Source organism: Littorina saxatilis, linkage group LG15 (assembly GCF_037325665.1).
Source record: "Littorina saxatilis isolate snail1 linkage group LG15, US_GU_Lsax_2.0, whole genome shotgun sequence".
Classification (NCBI taxonomy): Eukaryota; Metazoa; Mollusca; class Gastropoda; order Littorinimorpha; family Littorinidae; genus Littorina; species Littorina saxatilis.
This window is the reverse complement of record NC_090259.1, coordinates 48,848,635-48,869,856: the sequence shown is the minus strand read 5'-3', so window position 1 is coordinate 48,869,856 and position 21,222 is coordinate 48,848,635. Positions and strand designations below refer to the sequence as shown.

Sequence of the window (21,222 nt, the reverse complement as noted above, 5' to 3'; positions counted from 1 at the left end):
CCTTATTTTGGTCACATTTCATAAGGGTCAAAGTGACCTTGCCTTGATCATATGTGACCAAATGTGTCTCATGATGAAAGCATAACATGTGCCCCACATAATTTTTAAGTTTGAAACAGTTATCTTCCATAGTTCAGGGTCAAGGTCACTTCAAAATATGTATACAATCCAACTTTGAAGAGCTCCTGTGACCTTGACCTTGAAGCAAGGTAAACCAAACTGGTATCAAAAGATGGGGCTTACTTTGCCCTATATATCATATATAGGTGAGGTATTCAATCTCAAAAACGTCAGAGAAAATGTGAAAAATAGCTGTTTTTTAGACAACATTTATGGCCCCTGCGACCTTGACCTTGAAGCAAGGTCTAGATGCTATGTATGTTTTTTGGGGCCTTGTCATCATACACCATCTTGCCAAATTTGGTACTGATAGACTGAATAATGTCCAAGAAATATCCAACGTTAAAGTTTTCCGGACGGCCGGACGGACGGACGTCCGGACGGGGGGGACGGACGGACGGACGACTCGGGTGAGTACATAGACTCACTTTTGCTTCGCATGTGAGTCAAAAGGGAAACTGGATCACACGGGTTCACGATGGCTCAGGGGTAAGATAAACCACGCAAAAATAAATTCTTTGAAAATTGCTCGCTCTTTACGGAGGGCACCTAGGATGTTCTCAAGCGGTGAGTGTTTAAATGAAAGGGTGTTTGTACTGTGTGTAAAAGCCTGACAGTGTATGTGATGGTTTACGGGAGGCTTACTGTGTGTAAAAGCCTGACAGTATCTGTGATGGTTTACGGGAGGCTTACTGTGTGTAAAAGCCTGACAGTATCTGTGATGGTTTACGGGAGGCTTACTGTGTGTAAAAGCCTGACAGTATCTGTGATGGTTTACGGGAGGTTTACTGTGTGTAAAAGCCTGACAGTATCTGTGATGGTTTACGGGAGGTTTACTGTGTGTAAAAGCCTGACAGTATTTGTGATGGTTTACGTGAGGTGTACTGTGTGTAAAAGCCTGACAGTATCTGTGATGGTTTACGGGAGGCTTGCTGTGTGTAAAAGCCTGACCGTATCTGTGATGGTTTACGGGAGGCTTGCTGTGTGTAAAAGCCTGACCGTATCTGTGATGGTTTACGTGAGGTGTACTGTGTGTAAAAGCCTGACAGTGTATGTGATGGTTTACGGGAGGCTTGCTGTGTATAAAAGCCTGACCGTATCTGTGATGGTTTACGTGAGGTGTACTGTGTGTAAAAGCCTGACAGTGTATGTGATGGTTTACGGGAGGCTTGCTGTGTGTAAAAGCCTGACAATATCTGTGATGGTTTACGGGAGGCTTGCTGTGTGTAAAAGCCTGACCGTATCTGTGATGGTTTACGGGAGGCTTGCTGTGTGTAAAAGCCTGACCGTATCTGTGATGGTTTACGGGAGGCTTGCTGTGTGTAAAAGCCTGACAGTGTCTGTGATGGTTTACGGGAGGCTGACTGTGTGTAAAAGCCTGACAGTGTCTGTGATGGTTTACGGGAGGCTTGCTGTGTGTAAAAGCCTGACAGTGTCTGTGATGGTTTACGGGAGGCTTACTGTGTGTAAAAGCCTGACAGTATCTGTGATGGTTTACGGGAGGCTTGCTGTGTGTAAAAGCCTGACAGTATCTGTGATGGTTTACGGGAGGCTTGCTGTGTGTAAAAGCCTGACAGTATCTGTGATGGTTTACGTGAGGCTTGCTGTGTGTAAAAGCCTGACAGTATCTGTGATGGTTTACGGGAGGCTTGCTGTGTGTAAAAGCCTGACAGTATCTGTGATGGTTTACGGGAGGCTTACTGTGTGTAAAAGCCTGACAGTATCTGTGATGGTTTACGGGAGGCTTGCTGTGTGTAAAAGCCTGACAGTATCTGTGATGGTTTACGGGAGGCTTGCTGTGTGTAAAAGCCTGACAGTATCTGTGATGGTTTACGGGAGGCTTGCTGTGTGTAAAAGCCTGACAGTATCTGTGATGGTTTACGGGAGGCTTACTGTGTGTAAAAGCCTGACAGTATCTGTGATGGTTTACGGGAGGCTTACTGTGTGTAAAAGCCTGACAGTGTCTGTGATGGTTTACGGGAGGCTTGCTGTGTGTAAAAGCCTGACAGTATCTGTGATGGTTTACGGGAGGCTTGCTGTGTGTAAAAGCCTGACCGTATCTGTGATGGTTTACGGGAGGCTTACTGTGTGTAAAAGCCTGACAGTGTATGTGATGGTTTACGGGAGGCTTGCTGTGTGTAAAAGCCTGACAGTATCTGTGATGGTTTACGGGAGGCTTACTGTGTGTAAAAGCCTGACAGTATCTGTGATGGTTTACGGGAGGCTTACTGTGTGTAAAAGCCTGACAGTGTATGTGATGGTTTACGGGAGGCTTGCTGTGTGTAAAAGCCTGACAGTATCTGTGATGGTTTACGGGAGGCTTACTGTGTGTAAAAGCCTGACAGTGTATGTGATGGTTTACGGGAGGCTTACTGTGTGTAAAAGCCTGACAGTGTATGTGATGGTTTACGGGAGGCTTACTGTGTGTAAAAGCCTGACAGTATCTGTGATGGTTTACGGGAGGCTTGCTGTGTGTAAAAGCCTGACAGTATCTGTGATGGTTTACGGGAGGCTTGCTGTGTGTAAAAGCCTGACCGTATCTGTGATGGTTTACGGGAGGCTTACTGTGTGTAAAAGCCTGACAGTATCTGTGATGGTTTACGGGAGGCTTGCTGTGTGTAAAAGCCTGACAGTATCTGTGATGGTTTACGGGAGGCTTGCTGTGTGTAAAAGCCTGACAGTATCTGTGATGGTTTACGGGAGGCTTGCTGTGTGTAAAAGCCTGACAGTATCTGTGATGGTTTACGGGAGGCTTGCTTACTGTGCCTTTAAACTGAAACAGAGACTTGACTGAAGAGTTCCACTTCCACCGGCTAAATTCCCAGGCCCGTTCTACCATGGTCCATTGCCACATGTCATCTGCCCCATCCCGCCCTCCTTCCCCCTAACATTAACCCGAAATAAGCATACAAAGCAAGAATCTGCTTCCCACATAAAGTAACAAACAGGTTTATGGACGAAAACACAACGCACAAACACACATAAATGCAACCACGCACACACAAGCGAATACACACACCACCACTTCAAAACACACACATGATACCTGGACTCATAATACACACACCACCACTTCAAAACACACACATGATACCTGGACTCATAATACACACACCACCACTTCAAAACACACACATGATACCTGGACTCATAACACACACACCACCACTTCAAAACACACACATGATACCTGGACTCATAATACACTTACTGTCCTTCCGGTTTCTTTTTGCGACGAAGAAGCAGCAGCAAGCACAACACGCGAGGAACCCCAGAGCTCCCAGGAACGACCCGAGGATCACGGCCAGGTTGCCTGAACACAGAGTGCGTCTTTATTGTTAGTACACCTAGGCACCATTTTGGAAAGTGTTCCGACAATTTGGATCTGAAAAAGCTCAAGGAATATTCGATGTACTGTAATTTAGAAACGCCTGCAATAATGTTCTAAAAACTGCTCCGAAACTATGCCAAATGATTAAATGAATTTTAATCAGCTTTCCTGTGTCAGGAGTCAGGACTTTCGTTCGTCATCATACTTTATTTACTTTTCATAGATACCCATTCGTCAAAGCAGATTAAGTCCGCTGGATTGAGGAAGTCAAACGTATAATCTAGCAAACACATGCACATTCCATGCCATACAGGGCTAACACGCTTCGCATTAAGCCTGTCCTTAAGTGGGCCAAGTCGACCATGCACTGTATACTTCGCGAAGCTGGCTGCACGAAGCTTAATATAATTATAATAATAATAATGGACATTTATATAGCGCTTCTCCACAGTTCGAAGCGCTTTACAAGTTCAATTTACAAGTTTAATCAAAAGCACAACACGATATATACAACTAATACAATTTGTCTCAGATAAAAAGGAAAGTACTCATCAAAGAGCACATAACATGCTTGCATAAAATACAAAGAATCACATTTTGTCCGCAGCGCAGCACAGTGCACAGTCAAAAAACACACACATAAACACATGCAACAGACAAAGCTCACAACAAGCAAGCACACACACACACACACACACACACACACACACACACACACACACACACACACACACACACACACACACCAGGTCAGTTAAGTACTCGTAGAGAACAATGTTTGAGACAGAGCTAATCGGCGACGAAATGTTGTTTGAAAAGGTTGGTGTTGAAGGAGGGGAGCGACTGACTGTTTTGAACAATGTAGGGCAGTTCATTCTAGATGATGGAGGGGAGCGACTGACTGTTTTGAACAATGTAGGGCAGTTCATTCTAGATGATGGAGGGGAGCGACTGACTGTTTTGAACAATGTAGGGCAGTTCATTCTAGATGATGGAGGGGAGCGACTGACTGTTTTGAACAATGTAGGGCAGTTCATTCTAGATGATGGAGGGGAGCGACTGACTGTTTTGAACAATGTAGGGCAGTTCATTCTAGATGATGGAGGGGAGCGACTGACTGTTTTGAACAATGTAGGGCAGTTCATTCTAGATGATGGAGGGGAGCGACTGACTGTTTTGAACAATGTAGGGCAGTTCATTCTAGATGATGGAGGGGAGCGACTGACTGTTTTGAACAATGTAGGGCAGTTCATTCTAGATGATGGAGGGGAGCGACTGACTGTTTTGAACAATGTAGGGCAGTTCATTCTAGATGATGGAGGGGAGCGACTGACTGTTTTGAACAATGTAGGGCAGTTCATTCTAGATGAAGGAGGGGAGCGACTGACTGTTTTGAACAATATGTAGGGCAGTTCATTCTAGATGATGGAGGGGAGCGACTGACTGTTTTGAACAATGTAGGGCAGTTCATTCTAGATGATGGAGGGGAGCGACTGACTGTTTCGAACAATGTAGGGCAGTTCATTCTAGATGATGGGACCAAAGTGGAAAAAAACTGCGGAAGTGTTGCTTACGTTTGTACTGGACAACTTTGAAGCGCCGAGTATCTTTAAATGAGCGTATTGTGCGAGAGGGGGAGTACACCACTTGTAGGAGTTGGGAGAGGTAGAGAGGGGCAGAGTTTGTAATCACTTTGAAGCAGAGACAGCAGATTTTGTATTTGATCCGCTGAGCCACAGGCAGCCACTGCAAACTGAACAGAAGCTGTTTGCAGTGTTGTGTACGACCCGCTTTACAGACGAGACGAGCTGCAGAGTTGTGTACGACCCGCTTTACAGACGAGACGAGCTGAAGAGTTGTGTACGATCCGCTTTACAGACGAGACGAGCTGCAGAGTTGTGTACGACCCGCTTTACAGACGAGACGAGCTGCAGAGTTGTGTACGACCCGCTTTACAGACGAGACGAGCTGCAGAGTTGTGTACGACCCGCTTTACAGACGAGACGAGCTGCAGAGTTGTGTACGACCCGCTTTACAGACGAGACGAGCTGCAGAGTTGTGTACGACCCGCTTTACAGACGAGACGAGCTGCAGAGTTGTGTACGACCCGCTTTACAGACGAGACGAGCTGCAGAGTTGTGTACGACCCGCTTTACAGACGAGACGAGCTGCAGAGTTCTGGAGAGTTTGTTGGGGTTGAATGGTTGAAACTCGGACACCAGAAAGGAGGGAATTACAATAGTCTATTCTTGAGAGGATGCAGGATGTCACTAGAACTTGATTTGCTTGTTCTGTGAACAAGTGGCCTATAGACGCGATTTGCTTGTTCTGTGAACAAGTGGCCTATAGACGCGATTTGCTTGTTCTGTGAACAAGTGGCCTATAGACGCGATTTGCTTGTTCTGTGAACAAGTGGCCTATAGACGCGATTTGCTTGTTCTGTGAACAAGTGGCCTATAGACGCGATTTGCTACAGTTCATAGTAGTGTAGTGAAAGCATAGCTGTAACATATAACAGGACGAGACATTTCACGCATGCATTCTATCGCTCCGACGTACATGAAAACACACGTGGTAAAAGGCAGCACCCAAGCCCAGCTCGGAAAGTGCTGCCAGATAAAAGACGTAAATGCCGCCCGGGGCTTGTAAAGCCCAGCCTTATCGTAAGCCCGGACAGCATAACGCCACGACTACACCATTGAGTCACATAAAGGTTAGCGAGCCCTAACAGGTAGACTTACCTAAGTCTCTTGTTATGGCGCGCTCGGTGCAATACGTCTGGTCTCTTGGGTCTTCGGTATAACACTAACCAATAAGCCCGCCGAAGCGTGGCTTATTGGTTCCGGTCACGGGAGGGGAAAAGGAATCCACAAACACTACATTCCTTTCCGTTTTGAAAATAGCGCCCCTACCCCCTGTATGCCTAGTCCCTAGTTGAGGCTAGCCTCCTGCCTTGGCGAAGCGGGTGTACTTGGGCCTGCTTATCCTAATTGACTCGTACTCGTAGCTGGGCATAGCCTTGCACCTCGGTGGACCAACTTTCCTCGGTTTGCGATGGGCCTGCCCGACTACTATTCTCGATGTGCTTAGCCTTGCGCCTCCGTGGAACAACCTTCCCGGGGTCTGCGGTGGGCCTGCCTAACATCTCTACGACTGTCGAATTGTCGGAGGTCTTCAGGTTATTCCCGATGAGCCCATATTCTCCTCCACTCCAGTTCTATGGCTGTGCTGCAGATCCTCTGTCTTGTGGACTACCGATTCTAAATCCCAGGAGGGGGCTCGGGGGGGGGGCTCGTCCCAAGGCAGAACTAAACGGGGCAGTTTGGTCTGTGATCCCATTTGCCCGAGTAGAGCCTAGGGGCTGGCCATGCATCCAGAGACGACTAAATCTTATTCCGCGGGTCTACTAGCTGCATGAGGGGAGTCGAGTACCAACTTGATGACCCAGGTCGAGGTGAGGTTGGGGACACTTCCCTTTGGCTGCTGAGCTTAGTGCCAGGGCATGTCCACAACTGTAAAGTACAGAATTTTGGCATGCCCACCCTGTTTCCCTCAGCAACTACTCCGCTGGCTATCCCTCTAGACGAGAGGAACCCAGCCAGGGATGCTAGTCCGCACCTTACAACGGTTTCCCTAATGATTTCTCTTGTGGACTCCTCTTATCATTCCCTGGGAGTTGTCATTTTGTGGCACATTCCTTATCCCCAAAATAAAGGTTAAGGTACATACCCCTGTCTGGCAGGCACCTGTGTGTTCCCTTTCCTCTCCAATTTGCTTAAAACCAGCTAACGCCCGAGACTCCTCCGATACAGGTCTCCTAAGGAGGCCTGACCGGCCTCTTGTTTCACTGTTCTCTGGCTAGAGACATCACTTCCCCCCTTTTATTAAGGGGGTCTCCCTCCGTAAGATTTAAAACTTTCGCAACCTTAACTTTTGCCTCACATGAAGCTGTTGGTGTGTGTCGAGTCAGACAGTCCATATGAGAATGTGCGGCTACTGCATCCGCTGATACAGAACGCCTGGCCTTTATCCCCTGGGACTAAACCTCCATGGTTGGGGTGGAGGTCCATCCTGAAGCAGTTCTTGTTCTTCCTCTAGCGCTGGAGTGAGGCAGGCTTCCCACATGAGTGCAATCTCCGCCCCACTCTACTTGTCTACTGGGCAGGCGTCGGTTCCATAACTCGTGGTGAGGAGGTGTCGGTTCCTCAACCCGTCCCACGGGTGTTGAAGAGCGTCGGTTCCATGACTCGTCCCTCGGGTGTTGAAGAATGTATCCTAGGAGGTCCAGGTGGTAGCGGCTTGATTCGCCCAGCCCCTTGTTTGTCAACATGGGGGTGACCATGGAGAAAAACTCCCTCTTCTTGGGGGTCCCCGCATAGCCAGCCCACAGGAAAATGCTTTTGCAGCACGTGGTGCAGGCGGTCCATAGCCATCATCCAGTAGACTGGTAGTGGTCACCCCCTATCCTGCCCTGGTTTGTACTCTTGTACCCGTCGGGGAGAGGGGGTTGAGGGCCTTGTCCACGTGTACCTCCTCTGAGTGTTTAATGGCGAGACTTCCGAGTCCTGCCAGACGACAGGTGGGGAAATAAATCGCTCTCTCCCCTCAGTGATCCATGGCAAGACTTCAGAGTCCTGCCAGACGATATGTGGAGGATCAATCAATCTCTCCCCTCGGTGATCCATGGCAGGACTTCAGAGTCCTGCCAAACGATAGGTGGGGGATAAATCTCTCTCTCCCCTCAGTGATCCATGGCGAAACTTCCGAGTCCTGCCAGATGATAGGTGGGGGATAGATCGCTCTCTCCCCTTGGCAGGACATCCAAGTCCCGTCCGATGATAAATTGGTCACGATTGCCCTCTCCTCCTCAGTGATCTATGGCGGGACATCCAAGTCCCGTCCGATGATAACTGGGTCACGATTGCCCTCTCCACCTCGGTGATCTATGGCGGGACATCCAAGTCCCGTCCGAAGATAACTGGGTCACGATGTCCGTTTCTGGTTGCTTTGCAGCATCAGATTAGTATGTACGCTACTCTGCGAGTTGATTTGCTGAAAGACGGTATTTCTGTCCCCGGTGTGACACTGAAGTATCTGTTTGATACGATGTCTTCAGATACATACTTTTCACTTTTTAACGAAAAACAAAAAGACGTTCACGCACTTTTGCGAAAGAACATTGTCGGGGGCCCGTCTATTGTCTTTCACAGATACCACGAAAACGACAAGACACACATTCGTGGTAATCAAGACAAGCCAGTACAGTCTGTTCAGGGATTTGATGCAAATGCGCTGTATTTAGCTGCACTCATGCAAGACATGCCCACAGAGCACCCTGTCATTCGTAGAAAAGAAAACGCTTTTAAAGCGGAAAAAACAGATCCCTACGGTCAGCTAGCTCGGGAATGGTTGGAGTGGGTCATGGAATCAAAACAGATCCATCTCCAACATAAGTTTAATGCGAAAGAGAAGGCCCTTGGTCGAAAAAAGATTAGAATTGATGGTTGGGATGCAACAAATCAAATTTGTTATCAGTTCCACACAGTGTTTGGCAGACGAGTTGGAGACATTGCATCTCGATGCAATCCGAATCATTGTAGGTGCAGTACGTGGCACAAGCCACCAAAAACTGTATAACGAATCGGGTTTTGTGCCCCTGAAAGAAAGGCGACGTCGTCATAAACTTTTGCTGTATTATAAAATTGTAAATCGTTTAACCCCAGAATATTTATATTCCAAACTGCCGGTCCTGGTTTCCGATGTAAATCCTTACCACAGACGACGCCCTCTTGAACGTAAGTTTCCATTGTGCAGAAGTGAGTTATATAAATCTTCATTTTTTCCTTCAACGACAGCTTTGTGGAATAATCTTCCAGAAAATATACAACAAACGCAGTCAGTTGGTGAATTTAAAAGGTATTTGACCGATGGAGATGTTGTTGTTCCACCGTATTATTATTTAGGCAACCGCCAGGGACAGGTACTTCACAGCAGGTTGAGATTAAACATGAGCGATTTGCAACAAGACTTAGTTAACCGACACCTCTCTGATAATTTAGAATGTACGTGTGGAGCATGCCCGGAAGATTCTGAACATTTCTTATTACACTGTCCAAAATTTAAAGAACATAGAACCATTTTATTCAATAGTCTGCCAACACACGTTCTGGACTGCAAAACACTCTTGTTTGGAAATACTGATTTAACTATATCTTTGAACACGAAAATATTCTCTGTTGTACAAGACTATGTTATGTTAACTAATCGCTTCGGCTGATATTATATTAACTGTGCAATTGATGTAGCCAGGCATTCTCTCCCTCCCTCTCTCTCTCTCCCTCTCTCTCTCTCTCTCTCTCTCTCTCTCTCTCTCTCTCTCTCTCTCTCTCTCTCTCTCTCTTTACCCTATTTGTATAAAATATAATTAAAGATTATCAAGATAAGTGTTGAAGCTATCACTTGTTCGCCATGTTTTGCTATCTGAATGTGTATTGATTATAAGTTCAAGAACGTGTCCATAAGCAATCTGCTTGTTAACGTTCTCAATGTTGTTATTGTTTGAAACGTGTGTATGTGAATTTGAATAAACACGCTTAAAACCAAGAAATCAGTTCCACGGATGTTTGTTCCAGGGGCATGACTGTTCTGTGACCGCCGGTAAAACGACTAACCCTGTCACCGGAAAAACACTAGTTGCACTCAGAGAATATACTAGCAACATTACCAAATACTTGCGTGAGGATGTGGGTGTGACTGTCGTCGAAAAATGGGAGTGTGAATGGCACGCAGACAAAAAACAAAACACCCCCATTCAGGCTTTTCTACAAGATCGTTTTCCGACACTCAAACCCTTCCGACATCCTTCTACCATCACAGATCAAACTGTCTTAGACGCGGTGCAAAACAAAACTTTGTTCGGTTTGGTACAGTGTGATATTTATGTACCTGACCATCTAAAAGAACATTTCAGTGAAATGCAGCCTATTTTCAAAAATGAGTCTGTCAGCCGAGAGCAGATCGGGGATTTCATGAAAGACTACGCTGAAAAACACAACTCTTAACCCAACCTCGCCGCACACTTGTAGGGAGTTACCACGGTGAACAAATTCTGCTAGCCACACCCCTCTTGTTTTGGTACATGCAGCACGGGTTGGTTGTTGAAAACATCACGCTGATCGTAGAGTATCAACCCAAATCCTGTTTCCGTCAGTTTGGTGACAGCGTTTCAAACGCAAGACGAGCAGGGGACCAAGACCCGTCAAAAGCTATCTTAGCTGAAACGTTCAAACTGCTCGGTAACTCAGCCTATGGGAAAACCTTAACTAACGTGGGCAACCATCGTGATATTCATTACGTTTTGTCTGACGAGGCCTCAAAACTGATCAACAACGGTCGTTTTCAAAAACTAACAGAAGTAACAGAGGCTGTCACTGAAGTAGAGATGGATAAAAAAAAAAATCAACTGGTCACTTCCCTCTCAGATTGGTTATTTTGTTTACCAGTACGTTAAACTACGCATGTTGGAGTTTCATTTTGATTTTCTAGATAAGTTTGTGTTCAGAGCCGACTACCAGCTTTTGGAAATGGATACAGATTCTCTATACATGGCGCTTAGCGCTTCAACATTAGAAGAGGTGGTTCGCCCTGAGCTGCGAGAGCAGTTTTACAAAGTGTATAATCAATGGTTTCCTGCACAAGCCTGTGACCAACACGAGGCAACATTCCAAAACACCCGTTTAGCTAACGCCCCCTGGGACGCGACTCTCTGTCAGGCTTGTACAGCGCGTGTCCAGTACGATAAACGAACACCCGGTCTCTTTAAAACCGAATACCAAGGAAATGTGTTCATTGGTTTGTGTTCTAAAACCTACTTTTGTGAGGGAGACAGTGGGAACAAATTTAGTTCAAAAGGTTTAAACAAAAACCAAAACAAACTGACAAAAGAGTCTTACCAACAGGTGCTTCTAACGCAAGAAAGTGGTGGCGGTACAAACACTGGTTTCAAGACAGACGGAAAGTCTATGTTCACTTATTCCCAAACCAGAAAGTCACTCTCGTTTTTCTACATCAAGCGTGTGATCGCCTCTGATGGGGTTTCAACCCTGCCTACACCCGTCTAACGGGTCTCTTTCTTTTTTGACTGTTATACCCATCTAATGGGTCTCTTTCTTTTTTTGACTGTGATACCTCCGCCTGTGATATTGTTAACATTCCAATGCCAAACAACTTTGTCGTTTTTTGTAAATAAATTTGTTAAATCATGTTTTGCTTCTGTAAATAATGCTCGTATTGTTTAATCCCAAAAAAACCCAATGTGGCTTTGACATACCCTGTCAAAACGGTCCCAAGCCCGTGAAAACACAGAGGGAGGGTAAACACCTATATGCGACTCTTTAGACAGTCCAGTGAAATGTTAACACTTTTCTGGCTGACTATTGGGGTGTAAAGGTGCCCAAAACAAAACACCGCAACAACGAAGAAAAAATAAAAATAAAACAGTCATTATAACAAAAAAAACAACCAAAAAACCACTTTAGTCAGTGGGTTAGTGACGAAGGTTCGCTGTTTTATCTAGACGCTGTACAGTGCTGTCTAGTACAATTAAATGGGTTTCTCTGCGCTTCGCGGAGTCCTCTCTCTTTCATGCTGGTAATAGCTATGTAGTTTGGTGAACTGCCAGAGGTGTCAGGGTAATACAATTAAACGGTACCCCTGCATTTCGCGGAGACCCTCTCTTTTATGTCGGTAATAGTCACGCGGTCCGGTAAACCACCAGAGAGGGTCAGCAGTAGGAGAAGTTTAATAAGAGGGGATCAGGTGCGTTAAGCACCAATAGAAAGTAGGAGGGGGGGGGGGGGCAGTAATCCTGTGACATAACACCCTGGGGGTGGTCATTAGTACCGAGTAACCTGTCTGTACAGGCACATGAAATAACATGACAAAATATGAGCTCAATAAAAATCGTTTAAACACAATCCTTCTTTACCACTACTTAAACACAGGCACCTTAACCTATAACCTTCTATCAAATACGGCTGCGGATTTTGGGGGGCTGCGGGGGGATGAGACGTGCGCGATCCTTACTACTTTCTTATCATCACCTTTTTAGAATAGTGGTTGAATGATAGCTTTTGCCCAATCTGACGGATAGACACATGTTTTAAAAGGTTATTAAACAGCATCAAAAGATAGGGGACGATTGCGTCACCTGAGGTTTTTAAGAGATCATTTAAACACCATCTGTTCCCGCTGCTTTCTTTTTTTGTTAAGCCTCTTAAAGCAGTCCTCGCTTCTTCTTCGGTAATATTACTGTTAAGAATTTAGAAGTCAAGTTCGTTTTCTTCTTCGGTGTCAGATATATATATATATAGGGTCATGATCTTGCACATGACTGATACAATCATCCTCAAGTACTTTCTTAAAATGGTCATGCATGTACCATGTCTGACTGTCAATAGTTCCTACGGGTTTATGTTTTCTCCTGAATTTCGTTATCTCCTTCCAAAAAGCATGAGAGTCATATATATTCAACAGCAGCCTATTCACTCTATTTTGACTGTGACTGTCTTTTTTCTGTTCGAGCACTTTTGTATATGACTTTCTCTCCATTAGGTACAAATCATTAAATCTGTCTTTGTCTTGTATCAGATCGCTCATCGGCGCTAACCATTTCATCACCAGGGCGTTAGATTGATACTGACCGGTCTCTCTCTGTATTAAGCAATGTTTTGGACAGTTTAAACATAAGATAATCATAGTCAGTATTAACATGATAGACTTACTTCTTTTTTCTTACGAGAACAACCACGCCCCCTGACCTCCGACTTTTGATTTCATAACTTTATAGCCGCTTTTTGAAAAATGTCAAAATCATTAAAGTGTCGTAATATTTCGAAAGCTTTATCTAAAAAATGTCTCTACAAGACAAAAAATATCGAATTTTAGGATATAGCCAAAAAAACCAAATGAGGGTCAGGTATCTTAGAAACCAAGCCATCGACGTTCCAAGTGAGGAGTTCTAACAAGCCCTCACCACTGCTGATGTGCCGTGCCCGTGCCGGCAGTTACCTTTAATACTGCCACCCAGCATCGTGTCAATACGCTGTCCTGTGGCAGCATGTTTGCTCCACGGGGTGTGCCAGCGGTGGAACCCGTCTGGAGCCTGCTGCGTGTCTTCACGCCCGAGAGATCGGCTATGGTCGTGTTCCCATCACCGCGGGGTTGACGGCTTGCTCTGGTGCCGCCGTTCAGCTGAGCCCTCCGTCCGCCGCCCCGACCCCAACCACGCACGCCGCTGTGGTCACTGTAGATGCCGGTGGTCGAAGAGCCTCTACCCCGACTCCTGCCCGTCGGGTGTCAATGTTGTCTACGTCTCGCGGGGTGGAGGGGGAGGGGGGGGGGTTGGAGCGTAAGGGCGTCTGCGCTGGAGGTGGAGTGATGGGCAGAAGGGGACTGGGGTGGCCGACAGGGCAGCGATGGGAAGTCGTGGGACAAGGTGGCAGCCTCCGTGTCGGGACTACTGTCTCTGGTCTGTTGTTCCCGCTGCTCGTCTCGGTGATCCTTGGGTCTCTTGTGCAGCCTCATTCGCCCTCTTTCAGTTTCCAGGTTATTTCGTTCAACTGGCATGACATCGTATCTACATTTGCACCAAAGGAATCAATTCTGTTGCCAAGTTTCATGTCAAGTCTATGTTCCACTCCGTTGATGAGTTCATCTATTTCTGACCGTGGCCCTGGTTTCAGTTAAATGTCACCGCACAACATTAGAAACATGGCAGTGGAAATGTTTACATACCGGGAATGACATGCATTGCCAGCTTGTTTAGCAGTCGGGTGTTTTCACAGTAGCATGTCCATCGTAGAATATCTATCGGCAGGTAACACCGCGCCGATGGAAGAAACACTGTCACAAAACAAGCTCTGACTGACGCACCCTCCAGCGTAGAAGTGGACAGTGTCCGTGATAGAGTCAGAGTGTTTGAAACACAGCACAGCACAGAGCGATGGTCAAAACACACGGGCATACAGAACGAGGGCAGCACGAGCCTGTATGTTAAGGCCGTGTAGTAGTCCCACTTGAAACAATGGAGAATTTTTTTTCTGTTTTCCACGACGAACTTTGTTCATCAATAGTTTAGTCAATACGAGTTGAAATTGTCCAATTTGTGCACGGTGCAATGCAGGACACGTAGTCGTCTTGTAGTACAACAATTGTAGCAATTAGTCAACTAGAAATAGTTAATCAAGCTCCATTTTACCGGACGACCAAGAAGCACGTCTTACCAGTAATCTGAAAACAGCTCACCAGAGAGAGGGAGAGAGAAAGAGAAAAAAAGAGAAAGAGAAAAAGAGAGAAAGAAAAAAAAGAAACAATTCGCATAAGGCAAAAATACAACATTTAGTCAAGCTCAGTCGAACTCAGAGAATGAAACTGAACGCATTGCATTTTTTCCGCAAGACCGTACACTCGTAGCATCGTCTGTCCACCGCTCGTGGCAAAGGCAGTGAAATTAACAATCCAGAAAAGCGCGGAAGCGGTTCCGCTGAGGAGGCTAGCACACTTTTCTATATCTCTATTCTTTGTAACTCTCTGAACGTGTTTTTAATCCAAACATATCATATCTATATGTTTTTGGAATCAAGAACGGACAAGGATTAAGATGAAATTGTTTTTAGATCGATTTCGGAAAATTTATTTTAATCATAATTTTCATTATTTTAATTATCAGAGCTTGTTTTTAATCCAAATATAACATATTTATATGTTTTTGGAATCAAGAAATGATGTAGAATAAAATGAACGTAAATTTGGATCGTTTTATATAAAAATAAACAATTATTACAATTTTTCAGATTTTTAATGACCAAAGTCATTAATTAATTTTTAAGCCACCAAGCTGAAATACAATACTGAAGTCTGGCCTACGTCAAAGATTGCTTTACACAAATTTCAATTAATTTGATTGAAAAATGAGGGTGTGACAGTGCCGCTTCAACTTTTACAAAAAGCCGGATATGACGTTATCAAAAGCATCGAAAAAATGAAAAAAGTTTCCGGGGATATCATTCCCAGGAACTCTCATGTCAAATTTAATAAAGATTGGTCCAGTAGTTTGGTTGGTCTAAATCGCTCTACACACACACACACGCACAGACAGACAGATACACACACATACACCACGACCCTCGTCTCGATTCCCCCTCTATGTTAAAATATTTAGTCAAAACTTGACTAAATGTAAAAAAGAGAAAAAAAAGAGAAAGAGAGAGAGAGAGAGAGAGAGAGAGAGAGAGAGAGAGAGAGAGAGAGAGAGAGAGAGAGAGAGAGAGAGATGTGTTGATGTGATGTCATACGTACTCTTAGAGGTGTCCTTGTTATTGCTATTGGGGTCGTCACCTTCACCAGCATATCCTTCTGTCAAACGAAAATGGATACAAATCATCAATTGAAGGTAGAATACGCGCGCGCGCGCGCGCGTGTGTGTGTGTGTGTGTGTGTGTGTGTGTGTGTGTGTGTGTGTGTGTGTGTGTGATATACACTCACTCTGTATCTCTCATCTTCCACACATACTATCTCTTCTGCTTTCTCTTACCCGCTAACACATCCCTGCTCTCTCTCTATCTCTAACACACACACACACACACACACACACACACACACACACACAGACACACACACACACACATACATGCACACACACACGTACTCTCTCTTGCTGTCTTTCCGCCCCCCCATCCCCCTCCCCCCCTATCTCTCTGAGCAAGGGTTGAATACTGACCACAAGAGAAGTCGTGCAAAACGCCTTTGCCAGGTGGACATTCGCACTTCTGCGTGGGGCCACAAATGCCCCCCAGACTGGCGTCACACACGGCCACCACTCCGCAGTCACTGCCGATCCTGCCACTTTTGGGTTCTGTCAAGGATATTTACAAGTCAAGATGTTATATTCGGATAGTACAAATGTGTTCACAACGTAAGATGTTATATTTGGATAGTAACAATGTGTTCACAACGTAAGATGTTATATTTGTATAGTAACACAGTGTTCACAACGTAAGATGTTATATTTGGATAGTAACAAAGTGTTCACAACGGAAAATGTTATATTTGGATAGTAACAATGTGTTCACAACGTAAGATGTTATATTTGGATAGTAACAATGTGTTCACAACGTAAGATGTTATATTTGGATAGTAACAAAGTGTTCACAACGTAAGATGTTATATTTGGATAGTAACAATGTGTTCACAGCGTAAGATGTTATATTTGGATAGTAACAATGTGTTCACAACGTAAGATGTTATATTTGTATAGTAACACAGTGTTCACAACGTAAGATGTTATATTTGGATAGTAACAAAGTGTTCACAACGGAAAATGTTATATTTGGATAGTAACAATGTGTTCACAACGTAAGATGTTATATTTGGATAGTAACAAAGTGTTCACAACGTAAGATGTTATATTTGGATAGTAACAATGTGTTCACAGCGTAAGATGTTATATTTGGATAGTAACAATGTGTTCACAGCGTAAGCTGTTATATTTGGATAGTAACAATGTGTTCACAGCTGTCACGATTTAGTGACACGGATCGAGAAAGTGTCACTCTGTGGGGTGTCTTCTCTTGGTCAATTGCGATAGAAAGCGCCTGTGCTTTCTGTCAACGGCTGGGTTTTCGCTGACCGAGCAAAGCGAACACGGGAATTTCGTGTCGCACGGATTTCACGTGGGTGATTTCTGCTGTCGGGACAAAACTGGGATAGCTGAACTTGGAATGTGACAAGGTGTGTCACGTGATTTTGTCCAGGTTGTCTGTTTGAGACATATTAACTACACAATCGAAACTCGGCAGCGAGAGAGAAGAGTCGGTGTCAGAATTATCCTACAAGTTTGATGGTCTTCAACACGTTTAGATACTTTACTGTATATCAACATGCCATGCTACTTGCTAGTGGGGCTTGATAGGAACTACAAGGACAGACCACCTTCTTCCTGTATACATGCTGGCTGACAGTCGGGGCGTCAAGGTTTCTCCGCTGTGCGTTTTCACCGCATAAGGATTCAGCGCGAGAGGTGGATGACGGTATTTCTGTGACGAACAGAAGTCATTCGAAAGGAAGCGGATTCGCTTAAAAGAGAGCTACCTACATAAGGCTGTTGAGGTAATAAATCATTTTTTAACGCTGTTGACGAGTCTGTGTTTGTGGAATGAAATACTCTCTGTTGTTCTTTCCAGGTTAGCGCATAATTTGCTCTTTGTGACGCTAAAATACTAATCTGTATATGGTTTTTGCAGATATGGAGAGAAGGAAGGAAAATAGCTGATTTGTTGTTGTAAAAGTCCGTTTGTGCAGGCCCACGTGCTCGATGAAATATGTCAGGGTGACATGTTTAAAGGTGGCGTGTGAGGGATAGCATGACATGTTTAGTGCACCGATGCTTTTTGTTGCAGCCTTCTTCTGTTGCTGCCTACGTATTACACTACGTGGTACGCTGGGATGCTGTAACCAGGTCGTCCGCGGCATTGTTGTAACCTGCTAACCTGCTGTATTGGTGATTTGCTGTCGCTGTCGCCGTCCTGCCCATTTACGCGTCTTCTACATCTTTCTGGTAGACTACGGGGAGGACCTTCAGCGAGTGAGGCGCCTGATGTCTCCACTGTTCCCTGCTTCGTTGCCACGCTAACCGGCACTACATTCAACGGAGCAGTTGTGGAGACTACAGACTAATTACGGGCCGCCCACTCAGTGGCAAAAAGCTAAGTTGCACCAAGTCCTTTGCACCCTTACCACCAAGTCATCTGTGTTATTATTGATTATATTCGAGTGGTGACGACGTGGGGTGTGTGACACCTGCATGAATTAGCACTTTAAGGCAGATCAGTAACTTTTCTTAACTATACACTTTTCTTTTCTTTCTTTCTTTATTTGGTGTTTAACGTCGTTTTCAACCACGAAGGTTATATCGCGACGAGTTAACTATACACGGGATCAACGTGTTATTATTATTTTCTGTACTTTAACTGGCATTTTTGTCAGTGACCACTTGTTTTTACGTATTTAACGTAAAAAGAACATCTTTTGGAGTGAAGTCTCGAGGGAGGTGGCGTGATATTACATAAACAGGCGTCTGAAACTTATACTTTTGTTGATTCTATCAATTTGTATGACTGCGAGAGTGGATCGTGGTGTGGTTAGTTAGTTAGAAGTAACTAACCGTTCATAATCACCTTATTGTGATATTGAAACGTGACAACAGCGTAAGATGTTATATTTGGATAGTAACAATGTGTTCACAGCGTAAGATGTTATATTTGGATAGTAACAATGTGTTCACAACGTAAGATGTCACGACATGGACGGAGGATGGAACACTCTGTCGAGTGCCTATCTCAAATTGTGATGAAAAGCGCCTGTGCTTTAGGGGGCGACGGGCTGTTTAGCTGACCGAGCATAGCGCAGCACGGGAAATACGTTTTCTTCCACGCCTGGCTGGCATGCGAGGGGTGATATTCTGATACAGGGGTTCCACGTGCGTGATTTTGCTTGCTTGGCGAAATCGACTGTAACTGAACTGGATACAGGACACGTGGAGTCACGTGATATTTTCAAGGTTTGTTTTGTGAGGACATGAAACTTGGCACTTCAGCATTTAGCAGCGGTAAAGGAGGGTCGTTGTCTTTTTCCAAAGAGTTTGATGGTTTTCAACACGTTATATTCTACACTTTGTATTACTTGAACGTGCCGTTCTGCTAGTACAGTAGGGCTTTAAGGAATCTCAAGAAGATACCACCTTTCGCTGTGAAGTTGTGTCAGACGCTAGGCGTCGGGACTCTTGAGTTGAGCGGGGGATTTTTCTCACGCATAAAGTAATTCAGCAAGAGTGGTGTGTGGCGGGAAAGGCGTCGAAGAGGCGTTTGCCATACAAGTGAGCGGATTCGCTTAAAGGAGAGCTACCTACATAGGCTGTTGAGGTAATAAATCGTTATTTAACGCTGTTGACGAGTCTGTGTTTGTAGAATGAAATACTATCTGTTGTTCTTTCCAGTGCCCGTATGCGTATGGGGGAAGTTTGCGAAAACTCCCGAAGTTTTGAGTGACATCGGAAGAACTTGCCTCACTTTCGTATGCATGGGTCGGAAGAAACGCTTACTTCGAAGCAAAGCGAGGAAGTAATTGATGGTAGTTTGCGACAACTTCCTACGTTTTGAGCGACATCGGAAGTACATCCTCAATTTCGCATGCATGGGACGGAAAAAGTGCTTACTTTTGAAGCAAGCGAGGAAGTAAGGGAGGGTAATTGTACTACAGCGAAACCCAGGAGTAAACACGCTGCTTCCAAAGTTTCTCAGTGCAAAATAGCAGGGCTTTTCTTCGGTTTTTCATATAAAACCGATCTAACGCAAATGAAAGTCCCAAAGAGAGAAAATAGAAAGAAAAAGTCCTTGTTGAAAGAAGGCTTGCCAGTAAGTCCAGAGCTATTCTGTTCGACCTAGGGCATCCCCTCCACGACGCACTGATGGATCTCCGCATCACACGGAACGCTCGGTTTCTCATGCCTAGGTGTCGAACGGAGCGTTTTCGGCGTTCTTTTGTTCCTGCAGCTGTGAGATATTTTAACAGCAACCGAGCCATTGTCCTGGCCACAGACTATCAGTGATGCCTTTTAAATGTACCTCTTAGTGATAGATTTAATATGATTTGATGACTGTTTGACCTTTGATCATAACTAGTGCTGTGATAATGAGCTTTAGCACTGTTGTGATGGTGTTGACACTATATTTTGCCCAATTGAGTCTAACTACCTGATGGCTAATCTACTGTGATACCTGTGATAACTGATGATGATTACTGTGATTGGTTTTATGTGTTTGGTTGGTCTCTTCTTTTGGTAGTGCAATAGCGTTAATTATGGATTGTTGTTATCATCATTTACATAAAAACTTATCTGTTAATCCAAACAATGATATAATTATTGTGATGTTCTTAACTACACTTTAACATGGAATGTATGTGTGTATGTAGGTATGTATGTAGGTATGTATGCATGTGTGTTGGTGTGTCGGTGTGTCAAGTGTGCAAGTAAAAAGGGTATTGTAGTTGTACATATACTGACGTCCAAAAGAAACGCGAAAAACATTATTTATTTTACAAATAATTTTTTTCTGGATTAACCAAAGTTGCGTTATTTTTGGCAGCCAGTATATCAAGACCGATGTCTGAGGAAGGTGTATTGTGAATTTTACCGCATCAGCGCACTTGCAATCCACGTAAAGCCCGAGTTAGCTGAGACATTGTTCTTGTGCAGTTCAGCTGCACGTGCAAGAACAGCACAAAAGCTGATCAGTGAGTGGTGTTCATTGTCACCAGAGGATAAAAATGGCACAAAGTTACAGGTTTCATCAGTCCCTCATTCGACGCAATCACCATGCCAAGACTCACTTCTGCTGAACGCGAGAGAGCCATTGGACGTCTGGAGGCTGGGGACACGCCGGAAGCCGTGGCTGCGGCTTTCCAATGTCACATATCCACCATTTATCGTCTCCTGCAGCGGTTTGTGATAACTGGCTCTACTGTTGATGCCGAGCGAAGCGGCAGACCCCGAGTGACGACGCCAAGGCAAGATCGGCACATTTTCCGCAGCCATGTTGCACATCCCTTCAGAACAGCTGAAGAAACAGCCAGAACTGTTATAGGGACACACCAGGCACCCATTTCTAGGCAAACGGCCAGCCGGCGACTGCGCTTCAGGGGGCTGAGGAACTGCC

At 44.9% G+C, this 21,222-nt stretch overlaps 1 protein-coding gene across 2 annotated transcripts in view; it reads right to left on the bottom strand.

Moving 5' to 3' along the window:
- LOC138949514 (uncharacterized) overlaps positions 1-21,222 on the bottom strand; it is a 725,664-nt gene that overhangs the window by 31,600 nt on the left and 672,842 nt on the right. For both annotated transcript variants that reach the window (XM_070321340.1, XM_070321341.1), the window contains exons 34-36: positions 16,230-16,364; positions 15,809-15,865; positions 3,332-3,433 (exon numbers count right to left, since the gene is read on the bottom strand). In XM_070321340.1, coding sequence (XP_070177441.1) covers positions 3,332-3,433; positions 15,809-15,865; positions 16,230-16,364 — 294 coding nt within the window. The remainder of the gene's footprint in view (positions 1-3,331; positions 3,434-15,808; positions 15,866-16,229; positions 16,365-21,222) is intronic.